Source organism: Lagopus muta, chromosome 6 (genome assembly GCF_023343835.1).
Source record: "Lagopus muta isolate bLagMut1 chromosome 6, bLagMut1 primary, whole genome shotgun sequence".
Lineage (NCBI taxonomy): Eukaryota > Metazoa > Chordata > Aves > Galliformes > Phasianidae > Lagopus > Lagopus muta.
This window is the reverse complement of record NC_064438.1, coordinates 28,665,089-28,685,757: the sequence shown is the minus strand read 5'-3', so window position 1 is coordinate 28,685,757 and position 20,669 is coordinate 28,665,089. Positions and strand designations below refer to the sequence as shown.

The window sequence follows — 20,669 nt, the reverse complement described above, 5'->3', positions numbered from 1 at the left end:
AGACACTTTCAATGTCTCATCCCAGATACCTTTTCTTTCTAAGTTTTAAAGGAAAGGGACTGGATTCCTTTCCTGGCTAAAATAGCAAGGAAGAGAAATAATACCTATCTCTAAATGCCTGACATGTATAAATACCATGGTGCTACCAAATCACATAAAGGAAGCAGGTTATGGCACAGTCCTCTAGTGCCCAGAAAAGCAACCATAGTGACTCACCTGGTAGGTTCCATTCATGAAGTGCACTGGGATGCTGAAGGGGAGTGAGTGATGGTAGGGATTCCTCAGCAGGATGGACACAATCTCCATTCTTGAGGGCTTGGCTTCCCGTTCACCAGTCTGCACAGTACGGTCCACTGATCTCTGGCAGTAGATGGCATACTTGCCTATTTCACTCCTAGGTAGGGAGAGAGACTTAAATAAATCACAAGCGTGCTTTAAATATGTCATTTCCTTCTCCTATGCTGTAGCAAAGCATTTCTCAAGATTCACCTTAAAGTTACATCTCTATGTAGATATCCTATCTGATCTCAACTGAGTAGCTCAGGTGAAAAGTTACAACACAAACCTGAGCTCTGCATCTCTGTGAAATTCAAGTATACAGTGAGCTCTCTGGAAAGCACATGAGCATTCCCTGCTCCTGGCTGGACTGGACACAGCATAGGAATGCCCTCTTTTGTACCTTGTTGACATAATAGTATTTGTTGAACCAAGACCAGGTAGTTCACCCTTAAACTCACTATCATGCCAGAAGAACTTAGTTACTATCACTGATAGGAACTATCAGTTCCTGATAGGAATTAATCATAAACTATAATGAATTAGCTCTAGTGAGGGAATTATATAAACTTTGTTCATTAATTTGCATGACTATATAAACTACAGGTTTTCATTTATGAAGACTATCTGTCAGTCAACAGGGATTGTTCGTTCATGGCAGGCTCAGATTTGTTGCTAGTTGAATACAGTTCAGGGACAGTTAGTAACGTGATCAGTTTATTGCATAGCAAAGAATTGCTCCACTGACTTGGACCAAAAGGATTTAAGTGTCTCTAAAGCCAGGAAAAAATGGTCAATTACACCTGTTGGAAAAAATGTTTAAAATGTATACAGGGAATAACTTCTGAAACTGAATGCAACCCAAGGATTTATATGGGTTCATAAACTCCCACCATTTTGTAGGTGAAGAGGGAGGAGAGCAGTTCCATTCAAGATGACTTCAGGAGCTCGCTCTGTACATGATTAAAACTGTAGTTAAACCCTTGCAAGCAACGTGAAAGTCAGGAGATCCAGGTTTTCTCTGCACTAAGATGCTACTCACTTCCCCAGTAATGTGTTTTTCATGAGGAAGAATCTTGCTTCTATGAGAAGCTGCTGTTTCTGACTCCCAGATGATCCTGAGCCATCTTCTTGCCTAGAACTGTGCGCAACTTTTCTTCCACTTGTAGAGCATTAGATACAAACTTAAATGTCACCTTTTATGGAAAGCAATACTTAGAATAAAGGTCTTGGCTAAATCTAAATCATAGGAATTATGCAGCGTAATTTGGGAGATGATAATGCGCGTAGCTGAAGAAGTGGTTTCTGGTACTAAGCAGAAGAGCTCTAATGTATTATCTTAGACAGTGAGAGTGTGAATTTTGATGAAATCCTGACATCTGTTTTTTACTTCTGAGAAGAAAGACCAACTGAGAGGCATCATCATCAACAACAACAAACAAACAGAAAAAACACTTGGTAGGAGTACGTAGATTCCCTTTCCAATGCCAGGAAATGCTAGACTTAGGTCAAAAGTTTGTGTGAGCACTTGTCTGAAATGAAACACTGTTTTACTGATTTCTGAACAAATACTGTTAAAACCAGACAAAGTGACATCTCTACTCATGACCATGCCAAGGACACAGTCAGACATGCTGAAGACCAGATCACCGTGAAAACACACGAAGACCACAGCACAAACACCAGAGAAAAGCTTAGTACTGCTACAGTATATATTATCCTGTGTAACATGCTATAAAGGTAACAAAAACCAATAGAAGAATGTATTTCAGGTTTGTTTTTTTTTTTTTATAGCTTTCTATGGTTCCCCAAGTTGTTATCTTTTTGTACCATCAGTGTTAGTTAACATGACATAAGAATATCATCACCTAAAATTCATTCTGAGTTTAGTCTGTAACTATGAATAAAAGGAATCAGTTGCATCGGCAAAAGCAAGGAACAAACAAAAAAAACGCTGGGTAGCTCCAATTATATTTGGAGAAAATTCTGCTGGTTTTGTGAACTGGTTTAATGTAATTGATAAAATGAGTGTGGATGGCTGAAGAGGAACAGCTTGGTATCTTTAGGAACCTTCCATCCCTTTCCTCAACTTGTTTTGCAGGTAGGATTACAAAGCAATTCCCATCTATTTCTGTAGCAGATGTGAAAGGCAATTGTCTTAGCAAAACAAAACAAGAAAATGCTGTTGAAGCCTTTACCTGGGGTCGGTGTGGCGCTGCAAGTGCTGCTTGACGTACCAAAGGAAGTGATGCTGGGGCAGGAACAGAGGAGCACATAAAGCCAGGAGCTGCCAGCACTGCAACACAAAGCTTGGTCATAATTGTTGCTCTGTACTTCCTGTCTATTGCCTTTCACAGAATACTGTAAGCAAAATGTTGGATGGTGAGTAGTGCTTTTGGGAGTGACCATTTTTAGACATGCAGTTCATGTATCAAAATTCTCTTTCCTCCAGCACACCTTTTGCATTTTATTAATATTATCAATAGCATTAATATTTACAGATTTGGATTAACAAAGAAGAGTTCACCTGAATGACTGAGTGGTTCTGGGGCTGTCTGCAATTCGTCTGTTTAACAAGCTGACAGAAGATTTCATTCTGCAGCTCAGTATGTGTCAAGCAGACCTGCAGTGCTGTCTGGGCGAGTGACACGTGGTAATCAATAGAGGATGCTTCCACAGGGACATTGATGAACAGCTGGCAGGACTGTAAAGTGGGGAAGTTAATCAGTGCTGTTAATACAGTGACTCTTTGGTACTTTCCAGCCCAGATTCCCCAAACATGTTATAGACAATTCTTCTAAATAAACCTGAAAGGAAACATATAATATTAGATATTTTTATCCCTACCTCTCTTACATCCCTTACAGATGTGGCAACTGGAAAATTCACGTAGCCTTCTCCAATCAGAGAAGCTCACAGTTCAGGAGAAGAATCAGGAAATTGTGCTTCCCACCTTTTGTGTCCACGCTTTACTTTGCTATGATTATTTACTCTTAGTGCTGATCTTACACTTTTGAAGTGCAAGCTAGAAGTGCAGGCTCTGAGCACCGTGATCTAGCTGTAGGCGTCCCTGTTCATTGCAGGGCTGTTGGACTAGACAATCTTTAAAAGTCCCAACTCAAACAATTCGATAATTCTGTGAATCAGATCTCCTTCATGGCTTTACCACTGATGTTACTGCCACAGCTGAGTTTGCCAGAACAATGTTTTCTTCAGTCCAGCTGACAGAGAGGAAAGAGGAAGGTATGGCTAAGTTTGAAGTACAAAGCCTGTGTGGAACATTGCTCCTAGCTTCAGATTCTCTACAAAGAAAAGTTAAACTTCTAAAAAATGAATGACACCTGATGTTTGACTGTAATTGAATGAGCCAGTAGGCCTGTCTAAAGCAACCAACTGTGATGGTAAATGTTAACTAACAACATGACCAATGCTGTGTCCCAGCAACTGAGCAAAATGGCTGAAAAATATAATGTCCCTTTACCTTGAAAAGTTTCAGAGCTTCAGTCTGCAGAGCCTCAGAAGGCAGAGTGGTGAGGGACATGTGCAGCCCATCTTTACTGTAGCACAGCATAGGGTGTTTCCACAGTGGAGAATCTGAAGTAGCAGATAGGCAAAAACATGCATTGTCAGAACCAGAAGATAGGTAACAGTCCTCATATTGAAAAGGAGCCTTGTTGAGGAAGCAAAAACAATACTGGGAAGCAGCACTGTGCTATGCTATATTTATCTTTGAGGCAACTTGGCTGATCATGGCAATGCCTCCTGTGAGAGAGAGTCCACCATCAGTGTTAGGCATCAGCAGAAAGAAGCACTTCCATCCATGACACAGAGCTCCTTGTCAGTTAGTTTCTGGTGAGAAAGTGCTCAGTTGTGTATTCAAACAGGAGATACAAACTGCCAGGACACTTATGTGCTATGAGAATCTTTATTAATGCAAGTTACAATTCTACAGTAAGCAAGATAGAGTATAAAAAACAAACATACCTGTTAATATGCATGCAACCTACTCTAGGGAACCTGCTTTAGCAATGGGGTTAGACTTGATCGTCCACAGAGTCCCTTCCAACCCCTGCAATTCTGTGATTTGAGAACGTGGTGCACAAGTGTACGTGAATGAGCAAGTACCAGAGACGAGGAGGAAAAGATGAGCATGGAGGTAGATGTTAGGATTTATACATGTGGACAAAAAAACAGATCTGAAGGCAAGTGTATGTGTGTGTGTGTGTATTTAGAGTAGAAAAGAGAGAATGTGTATGTACTGTCAAGATTCCCATGACAGGGATACCAGGACCAACAAATATAGAAGCAAAAAGAAACAACAAAGCCCCAGTTATTTGAATTTGAGTAAATATTACAGAAGTTTCATGTGCTTTGATAAAAGACATAACACTGTTACAGACTTGCTATGTCATTACAATGCCTATACTCTCCCAAGATGTTATTGTACTAGCAGGAGGGAAATGCACTGTATCATATGCTATTCTACTGAGAATCTCCTTTCTTCATCTCTGACTGAATTAAAATTGAGGATTTAAATTACTTTTCCATATGTTTTGCTACTGTACAAAAAGAGTTTGCTGTTTCTACTTACTAGGGTCTCCCTCTGCATCCAGCAGTTTTCCAATGAGTTGCTCGTATGATGTGCCCACTGTGGCATTCCTGCTACCAGCTGCTACTGTCAGATGGTAGAGCCAGGTATCCTAGGCATGAGGATGAAAACAATATGGAACAAATTAAATCTTGTTTTCTACACGTAGCTTTATTCCCCATACATTGTCTGATACCAAAAACTCTCTTGCTCTCCAAAAAAAAACCATCATTCATACCTTCTCCTGTTTTGTGCGAATGAGTAAGTATGTGGGACTCTGGTCTTGTGGGTGAATGACCAAAGTGCAGTGGGATGAGAGAAGTCCTCCACCGGTGGTTTCATAATCTTCATCAGAGTCACAGGAACGGTCTACTTCTTCCACTTTGGATTCACGCATAGGTAGATGCCCTAAGGGACACTAGAAAGATGAAGCAAGCTAGGTAACTCCAGCTAATGATCTGCTATGGACAAGGAACATTGGGAAAGAAGCTCTATCTCAAAATGTTAGCAGTTCTGTAATATGTGAGTAATTAATTATAATTCAGTCCTTAACAATAAAATTAAATCATCTCACACTTGTACAGAAGCTTCTCCATGAACTAAAGTATTTTCAAACTCTGATATTACTTCTACTATATTTCTTTTAGGGGCATTTACAGGTCAGAATGAGCATATGAAAATAAAAAGATGATTTTCCTTTAAGCTACTGCTTTCCTCTCATTAGCTCTTTTTGTACCATTAGTTTTGCAGTGTAGGATGTGCTTTCTGATGGTCAGCTGCCCAATATCTTGAGCCACTGGGTTCTAATTGTGGTCAGACTTTCTGGATACTACTGGAAAATAAGTACTTTTAAATTACATAAATTGGTAGATTCAGACAGACAGAGGATATCTATTGTGTTAACTCTAGAAGTTGATCCCAAGTATGAATCACAGTGTTCCTTGATAAGCTAAAACTTGGGTTTAGACATTGTTTAGAAAAATAATGGAGCACTGGGCCAAGTTTTCTAGAAACAGAAGAACATTATGCTGATTAAATGACTTTCCTCATTCCATCTTGTTGTCACTACTTCTTTTCATTACTATATGCAAAATATATCAGCTGCTGTACAAAATAGCTTGCACTAAAGTTTTCACTAGACCTAATGTAGCAATTGAGAAACAAGACCCATGGTGATCTCAGAAACAGCAGTCACTTGCCTTTCAAGACTTTTGTAATTTTACATGATGCGGGTTTTTCCTTTAGCTATTTCAGGAGATCATGTAGAAGAAACTATTAGAAGGGGAGAAGTACAAGCAAGGAAGAGTTAGAAATGTGAGAGCCAGAAGCAATAAAAGGAAAGAAAATTTCGTAATTGGGAATGGAGGGCTCAATAAGAGTTACCTTATCCTCATGATTTCGGTAGTAGTAAAAAGTTTTTCCAATCAGTGCACACCAGACCAGCTTAGAATGACCATGCTTGACCTATATGGAGGAGAAAGAAACGCACAATGTTTTTAACATCAGCGGTGCTGTGGCCACAGTTTTATAGAAGTTCCATTTTCAATTAAATGTTGCTTATACTACTTGTTGTATGTTAATATAAGCTCCTCCCAAAGCACACAGGGCACCATTTCCAAAAGCAAGTAGATAGATCCCAGTTAAGTGTCTGGGACATAGGTGTTTGTGGAAATGTCATAGAGGAGAATAATTTCCAGAAGCTGTACTTTGTACCAATGCGGTTGCAGTCTGTTACTGTGGAAGCAAATCTTCTGCTAAAACTATACAAGACGTGTCCTTAAAACTCTCCTACATCACCAAGTTCAGATCAGTTAAATGAGAAGCTTTACACTTTCTTGGTATTTGTTTATTAAACTATGAAATGTTGTGATTTATGTTGGAGGAAAGCCTACATAAACTATGTCTGTTACTACTTTATTATCTGACAAAGTCAGTATCTCTTCATAGCCTTGTTTGTCCCATTCCTTATCATTAATGTAAACCTTCATCTCTGACAATCCTAAGTTTACTGTCAGTTTTCTTTGTTTCACATTCTTCTAGGAAATATTAAAATACTAACTTCTTGCTGACATTTACTGTACAAACCAAGAAGCTGGTACTCTGTCAATACTGAACTAAGCTGAATAAAGTCAAAAGTAGTATTTTACCTTAGTGAGCCAACCTTTCACAGTGGGTTTAGTATCACTGTGAGGAACTCCAACAGGACTGGTCACTTGTACTCTAAGAATACTCTGTAGGACATGAATCCATTCCTCCAGGATGTTGGGAGAGTCTGCTGTCAGGAAGTAGGTTCTTTTCTCCGTCATGAGCTGGAAGGAGAAGGAATGAGGAAGTGTAAATCTGCACACCTTCATTCTTGTCATTATCTGATGAATTTCATTATCCCATTAGATTTTTTCCTGGTAGTTGAGGAGGGATATTTTTGCGTAAGAAAAAAAGTGCTAAAACTCCAAGCCTGAATGACAGATATGAAACTCAGATAGATAGCAAATTCCTGTGAGTGCTCTTGCTGTTACTCTTAGATACTGCAGCTTTACCTGTCTCTCATCCTGTTTTGTTTTCAGTGCTGATTATAGAATTGTTTAATTGGAAGGGACTCTTAAAGGTCGTCTAGTCCAACTCCTCTGCAATGAATAGAGACTCGTACAGCTGGATCAGGTTGTACTTCTCCCTCTCTGCCCTTACTACGTGGCATTTCTGAGATAGCAGCTACTTTCTTAGGTCAGTGAGTACCCGGACACAACGACCCCACTGATGTTGATAAGTATTCATTTTAAAAGTTGCTGCAGAAATATTTTTTGTTGCTTTAACTTTGTATTAAATAGTTTGGCAATCCAAGAAGAAAGACGCCATGAATTTAAGAGTATTAAGCCTTAGCAACTTCAATTTTGTAAACGCGGAAGGTAGTTTCCAGGCCAGGCAGTGTGGCTTTCAGTCCAAGTATGACAGAAATTTTAATGTCTCCATTATAGTGAACTCCTTTAAAAATAAGGGCTTAAAAACCCACTGAAGAACTGACTTGTAATGTTTGGAAACTGAATTCTAATAGGAATCCAAAGCTTTAGGTATTTCTTCAAATTCTCCATACATAACCTTAGCATAGTTTGGGTAGGAAAGAACCATTAAAGAACATCTGATCCAGCTTCTGCCATGGGTAGAGACATCTGTCACTACATTACACATGTAAAGTCAGTGAGAGGAGTCTTGCAGAGAAGATCCTATGCACTCTCTGGCTTTAGTTGTTGTAAGAATTGCTTTTCTCTGTAGTTTACAAGTTCTCAAGTTGCAAAAAGGGAAGTGCTATAGTCTAAAATCAAATAAGGGAGGATTTCTTTCAACATCAAAAAAGCTGCATTTGGGTTACAATTTCTCCATTATTATTAAAACTTGTCTTGTGCCAGGAAACAGGAGCCAAAGTTAGCTCTTATCAGTTGAGATATACAGTACCATTCTGCCTGAAATAAGTGCTCACTCACCCAGACATCAAGTGTATTGTTACCTGCAGGATGAAAAAGGAGTGCTTACCTGGAATGTTTGGGACCCTTCACCTCTGACAATTTGGCATGAGGAATTTAGCTCCATCTGCCCTTGTGGTTTGCGGATAACATCACTCTGGGGAAAGAAAAGCAAACAACATTTTAAGTAGGAAGAAATTATATGTATAATTTATATGTATAATCTCAAAGTAGTTAAATACAGCATTAAATAAATTCTTGTGCAGGTTGAAATCTGAAAAGGACAGAGGTTGAAGATTGCCAGGTAAAATAAGACAACAATGTGATCCCTTTACAGTAGTGAAATAAGTCTCCTTAGCAGTGACAGACAATACAGCAAGGGTAAAAGCAACAAGTAGCATCTTAGGAAGCTCATATTGGACATTAGGAAAAAAGAATCAACGGCAATAAAACTTTCTTACTAGGAAGGCAAGACAACTCAAAATAGGTGCCCAGATTTAATGACTTTCCACCTTTGGAACTTTTTAAGACTCAGCTAAAGAAAGCCATGGCTGATCTGGTCTATAGCTGGTGATAGTTCGCTCTCAGTGCGCATCTTCCAGAATTCCCTTGCAAACAACAATCTGGATTCTTTGCATGTATTAAATTATGTATGTATGTTATATACGTACAATTTACTTGTAAATCATGATAGATAAACATAGTAGCAGAAATAAAGATGCATTGTGCACTAAGCTGTATTTTTGTATAGTCAGGATATGATGGAGAAAAAAAGTTGGAAATATACTTTATCAGTGTTTCTGACTGTCTGGGAACTGTTTGAGCACAGCCTGAATCAGTGATGGAGCATCTGGTGAAGAGAGTGGTGAGCCCTGGGAGCACAGCTGAAAGCAATTCACCTCTGTGACCACAAGAAGTGAACCCAGGGTCCACCCCTCCATAACCTCATTTAAGGACTGGTAGTCAAGGGGAAAACATTTCTGAGAAAATTTCCTTCTGGGAGCTTTTCACTGTGTTCTTGCCTTTGGGACAGGGTAAGCTTTTTTTTTTTTTTTTTTTTTTTTTTTAATAGCTTCTTATTCCTATCTTATGTGTAGCTTTGTTCAAGAGGAGAAAAAAATAGGGAAGGTGCATATTCCTAAACTAAGGTAACTTCACTTAGGATGCTTCCAAGTTATTAAAATATTTGGAAGAGTTTGAATGCACGTGCTCTCTTGATATTGTTTCATTAATCATTGTAAGGGAAAACATTCCATATGAAAACCTTTTTTAAATTGTATCCTACTTTCCTAACACTTCCTTATCAGTTTGGAAGGCTCTGTGAAATTAAACAGCTTGGCTTTCCTTCAGTGATAGTTTGTTGTTGTGGTTTTTTTTTTGTTTGTTTGTTTGTTTTTTTTTTTTCTTCCCCTCTCTTCAAAGCCCCATATATTGTCTTGGTAAGTACTGTGCTCTCCTGGTATTTCCCTTTATTGTCATCTTAAACCTTACCAAACAGTATGCCTTATTTAGTCATCTATATGGAGTCAACTAGAGGCATCAAACACCTGCATCTGTGAACAGCCCTCCATCTCCCAGAAGCTACATCTCCAAGAAGATTTCCTGCCTGAGCAAACAATCCATAGTTGAACATGTGGGTGAAACACATAACTCTCTGACAGGGTGCTTGGTGGTAAGCTTAGCCACGGCTGCACATTGTGCCAGTGCTGTCTGGAAGCAATTTAGCAGCCAGCCTTCCTTCTATGCTTCCTCACACAGGTAAGTATCTCTAAGTAAGTGACTCACCGGAGATTTATAGTACATGATTTGTCTGTTTCTTAGTACAAACCATCGTCTCTTCCACATCTTCACCTGGCTGCCCATTTTCAGCAAGTAACCTGATTTCTCCATGGGTTCCTGGAGGTAAGAGAGCAAAGTAGGATTACCATGAACCTTTCAAAATGCAAAGAAAAGCATGAAATTGAGCTCAGACATTTACTGTATCTTCTTCACATTCCTCTTTACTCTGCCAGATGGAATTAGCAGCCATCCAACATCAGTGATCTTCACTTAGTTTGAAAAAAAGCCCTACACCATGTGTCCAACTGTTTGACTTGCCTGAGCCACATATAAAATATATAATTAATATATATACATAATAAACTACTTCTAATTTTTAATTAAAACATTAAAAGAAGACAACAAAAACATTAAACTAGTGGGGTATTTGATTTAGTTTTGTGAAACTAATGCACAGATCAGCTGTTTGTTTTGGGGTTTTTTTCCACATTGAAGATATTTGTTTAACTCTTTTAAATGGCCAGTCAAGTTCACTAGAACTGCTAAAGCTGTGAGCCATTTTAATCACAGAACAGTAGAGGCTGGGAGGGTGTTCAAGACATCATTGAATCCAACCCCCTGCTAACTCAGATTCCTCAAATAGGTTGCATAGATAGGTATCAAGATGGATCTTGAATATTTCCATAGAAGGAGGCTCCACAACTTCTCTAAGTAACCTGTTCCAGTGCTCCATCACTCATACCATTAATAAGTTCTTCTGTGTGTTTGCATGGAACTTCCTGTGTTTTAGGCCATTGCTATTTGTCTTATCACTACGCACTACTGAGAAGAGCCTGGCCACATCCAACTCCCAACTCCCTTTAGATATTTATAAATATCTAATCACCACAGCATGATGTTTAAGTGAAGAAGTCACTATCCTTTCTTCTTCCTTTGAATTTTCAAACTTGCTTAGTCATAAAGGTATAAGGCTGTCACTGAAGGAAAATATGGCTTCAAAAATACAATATAGATCATCAGGAAGGAATACAGTCCTCAGTGCTTATACTTTTCTCTTACAGTGCAAATTCCACCATCAGTGGAATATGATGATGTCCGTTGTAGCTTGTGCTCTGGCTCTGAGTAATCACCATCCAAGGAATAGGCATCAGGAGGGACAGCATAGTCACTTTCAGAGCTCACTGAGGACATAGAAACACCTGTTAAAAACAAAGGAAAGAATTATAGCTAGGTAGAAGCAGGCACAGGTGTAACATGTATTTGATACTGCATACTTTTGAAAAATCCTTGAGTTCAACATTGAAGTTTCTTTGCTCAATAACATGTTATATCAGAAGTTGGAAATTCAAAGCACACTAACCAAACTTCAGAGACTGTTCTTTTTGTAGGGAAAAAAAAGATTTCTGTGAATGTTTCACCATTGGTGGGCATTGCTTACTCATCACAACAGATGTTAAGACCACACGTAATGAGGTTATACTTTATTGACTGCAAATTGTAAAGAATTTTCTACTCTAGGATCCAGTTTAACCTCTTCAGAAAACTGCCTTAGCCAGGACACAAATTACTTGGTGCCTCTCAAAGGTAAGAAACTTTTCAATTAATTATCAGTAAATGGCAGATTTAAAAAACAAAGCAAAACAAACAAACAACAACAACAAAAAACTTTAACATGTCAATATAAACTTGCTTACAAGGAGAAGTCATAAAAGGGAGGGGTCTAGAGGACAAGACTTATGAGGAGCAGTTGAGGGAATTGAGATTGTTTAGCCTGGAGAATGCTCAGAGGAAACTTTGTCGCACTCTACAACTATTTAAAGGGAGGTTGTAGCAAGATAGTGGATGGCCTTTTCTAGCAGGTAACAGTGACAGGATGAGAAGGGATGGCCTCAGGTTGTGCCAGGGGAGGTTCAGGTTGGATACAAGGAAAAGTTTCTCAAAGACAGTGGTTAGGCACTGGAATGGGCTGCCCAGGGAGATGGTTGAGTCACTGTTCTGGTAGGTGTTCAATAAGCACTTAGGTATTGTACTAGGGGACATGGTTTAGTAGGGAAATGTTGATGGTACATGGATAGTTGGACTAGATGATCTTGGAGGTCTCTTCCAACTTTGCTGATTCTGTGAAAAGCTATCAATGCTCCACTGTATGATGAATTTGAGGAATAATCCTTACCATCATCTTAGTTTAGCAACTGTCTGGCTAGAAAGCTGCTAGCAGCAAAATCCATCTAAGAGGACAGGTTTCTGTTGAGTAGCTGTTCATGTCTTCATGCATGCTGTGAGAACTTGCATTTGCCTGTGTGCCACTGATGTTGTTCAGGACAATTTGTAGGGAGAACACATGTGCTGCTCAGTAGCAAAACTCCCACTTTACCTCTTTTTGTTGCACGAGGACTGCCTGGTACACTAGCTTTCCTGTTTTCGGATCCAGCAGCAGAATTCCTGAAGCTGGCATGGGAGCCACAATCATCATCGGAGCCTGAAGACTCATCTAAGAAAGGCACGTTGCTGATCTGTGTGGCTTTCTGGAAAACAGGCATATATGGTCAGCACGTAAGGGAGGAGTTTCTCCAAGGCAATCCCTGTTCACATTGCTTTGACTAATACTGTTCCTGGACTCCTCATTTTTCACCCTTTCACTTTCTAGGCTACAACCACTATCGCTGCTAGGTTTCTACAATCTCATGGCGCAAGTTGCAACTTCCTGTACCAAAACTTGCTGCAGCATTCTCTATTTCCTTATAAATTTATCATTTCCTGTTCCTTCTACATTCTTTTGATCTCCGCTCCTTAGCATTCTTTGATTTTCTTTTCTTCTCTGCACAGCTTCAATCCATTCTGTCTCAAACTAGTGGTAGCCCTGGCCCATGCTTTCCGTAAGAGGGAAAACTGAAATAACTCCTTACCCCCTTCAATGTAGTGTAGACTGGAACTGTGATGTTTTTGTAGATGAGACAGGTAAATGGCCCAGAAGCTGAATATGAGAAATTTGAAACTGGGAAAATTCAGAGAGAGAACAAAAAAAAAAAAAAGAGAGAGCAAAAAATACAATCTGGTAAAATGAAACAGATTTTAATGAAGAGGTACACGTGTTTGTACCTTGTGTAGCCACTTGGAACACAATGGAGGACTGCCATCATGGACTGTTTGGCCTCAGAAAGCCTAGAGGTTGCATTACTTGTTACATACTACTATCAGAGACAGCTGCAATGTTCCTTTCGTTTAGCCTGTAAGACATCTTACCCCCCCCCCCCCCCCCCCCCCCCCCCATGCTCCCCATGGTGTGATAGCAGTTGAGCAAACCATTTCTGAACAGGTTAAAGCCAAAACGGGCAACTTGTTCCCTGCTTCACTGGGAACTTTTTCATAGCTACCTTCCCTGGCTCACAAACAGGGAAAAGTAACTGTGAAATCACATGGCCAAAAGCATGTCACTGGCACGCAAGGCCAGAACAGTTTCAGTAAAACAGAGATAACAGAATCCTGTGGAGATGTTACTGAATACATGGGCTTAAAAAATTCAGCAACAGTCACTGCCCTTTCTTTCTCTGTTACGGTTATCTGATAAATCAAATTTACTTTGAAAACAGGCAAGTAAATGAAGAAGTATAAAAAGCTAGTTGTTCAGATTCCTACGCTGTCACTGTAATTGCTCTCTAAGAATGGATCTTGTCTAGAACTTACAGCAGCTGGGAGTGTCATTCACAGTGGCCACTTCAGACATCCTCATGCCAGACTTGGCCACGGCATAGATTCGGCTCTCCTGGAACAATACAATACCATGAACAGCAATGGTCAGTCAAAAACACCAGTCCTGCAAAAAAGAAGTGCTCATGGATCACATATCCCTTTTGGTCAGGAAGGAATGGCTCTCCAAGAAAAATTGTTCCATTCCACCAGATGTTGGATAAATGACTGTTAGTGGAAATGTGCATACATGTAATTCCCTGAATCACAACAGACTTGGTGGACAAGAGTGCTAGAGATGACAATTGCAAAATGGAGCACATACATAAAATTGTAAATAAGTAACTAAGTCTCAGCTTAGAATAGTTTTTTTTTTCCTCTTCTTTTATAAACAATACATTAAAATAATCAAGAACAGCTCTAAAACAGGATAATTTATTGAAGCACCACCTGCAGAGTATTTCCCTTCTCTGATAAGGGAATGAAGGAAACACTTAAAATGATCTTTATGAGCTTGTGACTTAGCTACATCAACATACAGAGTTTCATTTCTAAAGATCTCCAAGCGCTTCGCAAATTATTTTTAATGGAGGAAACTTAAACCTGTAACTAAAAGCAGTGTTCCAACTAAGACAGTGTAAATTTGATAGAATCAAAGCTGGAAATCTGGATCCTCCTGCTGCTCCTTATAACGTACAGTCACTATCAAGTGTCAGACAACACACGTGCATATACCTTACAGTACCTGATGACTGAGAAGTCAAGCATGCCAAAAACAAAAGTAACAGGCTCAGTATTATTTCTATATTTATGCAATGTTATTCAGTCTCTAGTGAAATGCGTGCATTTTTTTCCCTACATACTTCCTATTCAGGATACAAAATCACAGAGAGTGGCTGAGACTGGCAAGAACCTCTGGGTTCATCAGGCTCAACTCCTGTTCCAGCAGGAACATCCAGAAGGCAGTTCTCAAACCCAAGTCTAGGTGGCTTCTGAACATCTCCAAGGAGGAGACCCCACAACCTCTGGGCAGCCTGTGCCAGTGCTCCATCACCTGCACAGAAAAGAGCTGCTTCTCAGTATTCAGACAATCTTTGAATCTTCTGTGTTCCGGTTTGTGCCCACTGCCTCATGTCCTATCACAAAAGAGCACCAAAGAGCTTGGATCCACTTTCTTTGCACTCTCTTTTCAGGTATTTATGCACACTGGAAAGATCCTCCAAGCCTTGTCCCTCAGCCTTTTCTCATAGGAGGGACGTTCCTGTCCCTTAAGCATTTTATTAGTTCTTTACTGGACTTACTTACAGCACAGTACTCCAGGTAGGTATCATCTGCCTCAGCCTGCTGTCAGTGCTTTTCCTAATGCATCCTAGGATACTACTGACCTTCTTGGCCACAAGGGCACGCTGCTGGCTCACGGCAGTCTGGTGTCCTGGTCCATATCTGCAGAGCTGCTTTCCAGCAGGTCAGCCCCAGCCTTTTTACTCCTTCCTGGGAGCAGGATTCTGCACTTGCCTTTGTTGAATTTCAAGAGGTTCCTCTCAGCCTAGCTGTTTAGTCTGTCAAGATCCTTCTGAATGGCAGCACAGCACCCTGTGGCACCACCCACTCCACTCAGTTTCAGCAGTAAACTAGCTGAGGAGAAGCTTTATCACTTCAACCAAGTCACTTAATGATTAGTCTGCTATTTAATAATGATACTAAAATACACTTCTCTGACTCTGTTCTGAAGAGAAAATAGTGGATTATCTCATAAACCTTTCTTTGACTATGCTGTCAAGTTTTGTTCCCAACATGGTTCCATATGGACTGAATACAGGGAAGTTCTTTCAGAAAAATAGCTGCCATTATACTGGGATTTAAACTGATATCATAAAGGACACATCCAAAGATCAAAAATTAAGATTTCATAGTAAAAATATTATAAAACATGAGAAATAACACTGCGCCTTCAATTTGCACCTTCAATAAGCCACTTGTTTGCCAACACCTTTAAAAAAGCAAACTGAAAAGAATGGAATTATCTCCAAGGATATTATATTGTTTCTTTACCAAGTGTATCAGTTGGATTGACAGATTAGGAAGAGGACAGCCATTTGAACTAAATAGTAAGAACATAACAACAGAACTAAGGATTAAGTTTTGATGACTCATAAGGATGAAACACAATGCAACATTTCTTGACTTTCATTTTTTTTTCCTGTCTGTATCTTGAGAATTATTTTTCTTTGACTGTTTTTTTCTTATAAAGTAAAAAGAATAAGAAAACTATCAGTGGAAGTAACATGCCCCATGATTGAAACTGCCAGAATAAGTGGTTCAGAAATGAAATCTGTATCACCAGGAAACAGTTGTCTGATATCAAAAGCTGCTCTAGTTAGCCACTGGGCACCTCTCAAAAATGAACACCTCTTGGACTGTTGTCCCTGCATTTCTTACCCAGGAAGGAAATCTGTGCAGAGGTGGTGTGGGAGGTTTACCTCCTGGTTCAAGGACACCAGCCTTAGAACGCACAACTTCTCTCTGTTCTGTAGGTAAGTGGTTAATCTCATACATTCCAGCTTCTTCCCTCACCAAGTCACCTTCTGTCTCCATCTTCTCCAGCACTGCGTCATCGTCAATGTCTGTCTCCTCCACTGGCCTGTGACAGACTGGGGAATCTTTTATGGGCTGGAAGGTGCTAGCCTCGAAGCTCATTACACGACAGGAAGAACTAGTACCTGACTGTGGTTGACTGTAATGTCTTTTGGCTAGTTGGATACTGTCTCTTGGTGTAGTGGGAGTTCGTATTTTTGGAAAGGTCATACTTGTGCTAAGTCCATGTTCTCTCTCTGGACGGGTGGAACATGCTGTAACGGCAGATGCTGACACAACTAGGGGTGGCTCAGCAGTTTGAAGATGGCCCTCAAAGATGCTCATTATTTCTCCTGAGAAAGAAGAATCCAAACAGTGGGAGTGGAACCTGGCATTCAAATCAGCAGGGAAGCTGGCTCTGTCCAAAGTCACTTGTTTCAAGGTGCTCACAGTGCTATGGTTACTTGCTAAAGATGACGGGAAAGTCAAAGCCCCTAGGAGTTTTGTAGGCTCGACTGGAGGGTCCAGTGATGTGGGATCAGAGCACCCTAGCCTGTGTTTTGAGCTTATGGCTGAGAACGTGTCTTTCTCTGTGGAGAGATTCCAGCTTGATGGGTCAGTCAAGAGCTTCAGTGTGTTCTGGGAAAGCAGAGATTTATCCTCTTCTTCCTCAGTAAAGTTATCACTGGCCAGGACTATGTTTGTTGTTGAATGGACACGTTTGGTCAATCCTGTCTGACACACCTCTCTGAAAGCAGGTGCAAGGAGCCCAGATTTCTGGTCAATCTTCTCAGGATAAGAGACCTGTGGTGCTCTGGGCTTCAGAGAATTACAGCTCCAAAGAGATTCCAAAGGAGGAATGCTGGTCATATCTATGATGAAGGAGAATACATAGTTAGGGCATTCAAATTCTTTACTGTCAAAAATGTTTCTTGCTAATGTAATTTGTTCCAGTTGTATTTCAGCAGCAGCCATATCAAGACAGGCTAGAGGAGAGGCTCTGACCTAATCAGAACTATTCCACAGGGACAGTTATAAGAGAAGTGTTAAATATTTAGAATGGTACAGAAAAGATGAATAGGAAATGATTAAATGATTAATCACAGTTTCTTACAGAAATGGAACTGAGAGACACCTAATGAAATTAGAAGGCAGTGTGTTTGAAATTCACAAAAGAAAGGTTTTTTTGTTTGTTTGCTTGCTTTTTATTGTTGTTTATTTTTTCTCTCTGGTCAACCAGAAGACAAGATACTGACCTAGACAAGCTTTCAGTTTAACCCAATAGAGTAGTTGTTTATTTCTTACTTTTATCCATATTCATGTCTCTTCTGTTAGAATTGCTCAGGTTGGAAAAGACCTTCAAGATCATCAAGTCCAACCACAACCTAACCATACCACCCTAACTAATAACCCTCTGCATAATCATGTCCCTGAGCACCACATCCAAACAATTTTTAAACACATCCAGGGATGGTGACTCAACTACCTCCCTGGGGAGTCTACTCCAGTCTTAACAGCCCTTTCAGAAAATAAGTTTTTCCTGATATCGAACCTAAACTTACCCTGGCACAACTTGAATCCATTTCCCCTCATCCTATCACCTGTCACCAGTGAGAAGAGACCAACCCCGCTCTTAAGACAGACATAAGAAGGAAATGCACCTGTCTACACAATGTTCTGTCAAAAACCACCTAGGTGGCCCAGAATACTGGTTAATGTGGATCTTTTGTCTTCAATCCTTCCATTCATTTCTACTGAATGAGAACTTTATAGGATGGGAAAGTGTGGATACAACTTTGAGTAGCAGAGGATATTATTTATCCAAGAAACCTACGCTAAAGCCCTGCAAATTCTCTGTGGCTCTTGCTCACCATAGCAAGCTCCTGTGGTATTCCACCGGATACTATGAACTCAGACCTTTATTTTCTAGCACTAAGCTTAAGAAAGAACACCACAAACAACCATGTTGTAGGTTCAGTCTTTCTTCTGTACTGTTAGAACAGGGACAACAAACCTCAAGGAGCAGCCATGCCTGAAGAGGAGATCAGGGGAGGCTTCATGGCGGCTTAAAGCTTTCTCATGATGGGAGTGGAAGGGCAGGTGCTGATTTTTCCTCTCTGGTGACAGCAACAGGACCCAAGAGAACAGCATGGAGCTGTGTTAGGGGAGGCTCAGGTGGGGACAAGGTTCTTCACCAAAGTGTGTTCAGGCACTGGAACACGCTCCCCAGTGCAATGATCTAAAGCCTGCCAGAGTTCAAGCAGCATTTGGACAGCACTCTCAGACAGAGGGTTTGGGTGGTCCTACGAGGAATCATGAGAGGGACTCAGTGATCCTTGTGCGTCTCTTCAACTCAGGACGTATTCTGGTATTCTGTATTCCGCACTGCATCTGTGCCAACACTCCTGCAAAGCTGAAAGAAGATTGGGAAGAAAAACTCCCCAGATCTCCCTGGGCCAGGCTCATCCATGTTTTGGTGGTGGGTTTTTGTTGTTTTTTTTTTTGGGTTGGTTGGTTGATTGGTTTGGTTTGTGTTAATCTAGAAGTCTAGAGCTTTGCCATTTTAATCTTTGGTTGTGATAAAACCCTATTTCATTTTTTTCATGTCTAATCTTCTCAACTACTCTTTTCTACACCACTAGAAATTTCTGGAAGTCTAGCTAAGCTACATACATAATTTCCTGCAAGATGGGATGTGGCCACTTAATCACTTAGTGATTTTCACTAACCTTAGCATTTATATTCTGCCTTATTGAAAAGCAGCAAGCCACAACATGCTGTATAATTTGCGTAAAGCTGTGCAGAGTCACATTCACCACATATTACGAAAAGCGCTGCCTGAACAAACTCCACAGGAATTGTTAAAACTCCAGAGAGATTTAAGAGGAAGTAGAAAAACGCTGAAGACACAAAGTAACAAAGGGAAGCACAAACAGCAGAATAAATCACCATTAATTGTGGAGGGGCCAAAGCCCACTTTCAGAAATACAGCTGAGAAAAAAATAATCAGAGCTGTTCTGACCTTGGCAACTGATCCCAAGAAACTGGATGCTAACAAAGCTATTGCTAACACACAGGCCTGACATGCATTTTTGTTAGACTGAAAGAAGGCCATTCATTTTAAGTAAAATTGATAGTTTTGCAGCTTGCTAGATGTGACAGTAGATGAAGCAGAAAAGCTCTTAGTATTAGCATGGCAAGCAAAAAGATTTGTCCCTTTGCAGGGGCCTCTGAATTTAGCCTGGCACGGTGAGACCAGTGGGGAATAGAGTAGAACTATTTACTGCCCAGAGCACTGGGCTACAGGGAACACTTAATACCAGATTATTAACGCAGCTTACCAGCCATTCACTTTTTGTAAACAGCTAGAGCCAGAGGGGATGAGAAAAACCCAGCCAATAAAGCATTTAGCTAGAAACATGGTGGGATTTAGAAGGAATCTTGCCCTATTATTTGTGGAGTAACGGGAATGCCAGAAAAAGATTTCTGCAGGAAAGAAGTACCCCCTGCCTGCATGCCCCATGAAGTTCTGAAAATCGGCTCATCTTAGGTGATCAAACCAAGCACAGTGAAAAAGGGAAAGAAAAAAGGGAGAAAATTGGAAATATTTTCCTCTTTAAAATGTGTTGCAACAAAATATGCTGATTTCAAATTCTGGAGACCAAAGATCTCCATCTATCCTCCCTTCAGGAATCACAAAAGTACAAGCAATATAAACTGCTTATTTCACCCCAACCCAATAGCAAAAAAGAACCAAGCTTAGAAAGGCAGACAGGACAGCTGCTGCCTTGGCCCATTCAGTATTCAGTTACTCAATTCAAATGTCAGCAGAGGAGGCCGGCCTCTGAAGATGAGGATGCTTCACATGAGAAAGTGAAGTGAAATACCTCAGAGGTTTCTATTCTGCACCACTGACATTTTCCTACAGAGTGCTTTTAATTCAGGATCTCAGTGGTTTACTTCATTGGCAAAATGGGGAGTCTACATTCAGTCCTTCATGGAAAACCAATGAAGAATATTTTAAGACAGCTAAACAATGTTATTACCATTTTAAAAACAGACCCTTTGAAAAACAGAACAACTATACTTCTTGTTCAGTGATGTGTTTGTTTCTGACAAAGTGAAGAATGTAACTCAGGAAGGCTGACTTCTGCTCTTGAGATGGTTAATAAGCTACAACACCAGGTGAATGCAATTACCTTGCAACGTGTCCTGAAGGGCTTCAATTTGCTCAGTCAGCCTCTGATTACAGTTTTTCAGGTGGTAATTTTCTAGCTCAAGCTATGAAACAACAATAACAAAAACTGAAA

At 40.2% G+C, this 20,669-nt stretch overlaps 1 protein-coding gene across 8 annotated transcripts in view; it reads right to left on the bottom strand.

Moving 5' to 3' along the window:
* PLEKHH1 (pleckstrin homology, MyTH4 and FERM domain containing H1) overlaps positions 1–20,669 on the bottom strand; it is a 56,493-nt gene that overhangs the window by 11,825 nt on the left and 23,999 nt on the right. For 7 of the 8 annotated variants that reach the window (XM_048948109.1, XM_048948111.1, XM_048948106.1 and 4 more), the window contains 16 exons: positions 20,559–20,640; positions 16,225–17,231; positions 13,783–13,861; positions 13,005–13,093; positions 12,473–12,623; positions 11,158–11,297; positions 10,105–10,215; positions 8,390–8,476; positions 7,012–7,173; positions 6,248–6,328; positions 5,103–5,282; positions 4,868–4,976; positions 3,758–3,870; positions 2,804–2,980; positions 2,475–2,572; positions 217–394 (listed from right to left, as the gene is read on the bottom strand). In XM_048948109.1, the coding sequence (XP_048804066.1) occupies positions 217–394; positions 2,475–2,572; positions 2,804–2,980; positions 3,758–3,870; positions 4,868–4,976; positions 5,103–5,282; positions 6,248–6,328; positions 7,012–7,173; positions 8,390–8,476; positions 10,105–10,215; positions 11,158–11,297; positions 12,473–12,623; positions 13,005–13,093; positions 13,783–13,861; positions 16,225–17,231; positions 20,559–20,640 (2,844 nt within the window). The remainder of the gene's footprint in view (positions 1–216; positions 395–2,474; positions 2,573–2,803; positions 2,981–3,757; positions 3,871–4,867; positions 4,977–5,102; positions 5,283–6,247; positions 6,329–7,011; positions 7,174–8,389; positions 8,477–10,104; positions 10,216–11,157; positions 11,298–12,472; positions 12,624–13,004; positions 13,094–13,782; positions 13,862–16,224; positions 17,232–20,558; positions 20,641–20,669) is intronic. The other variant, XM_048948110.1, reaches the window with a different exon arrangement.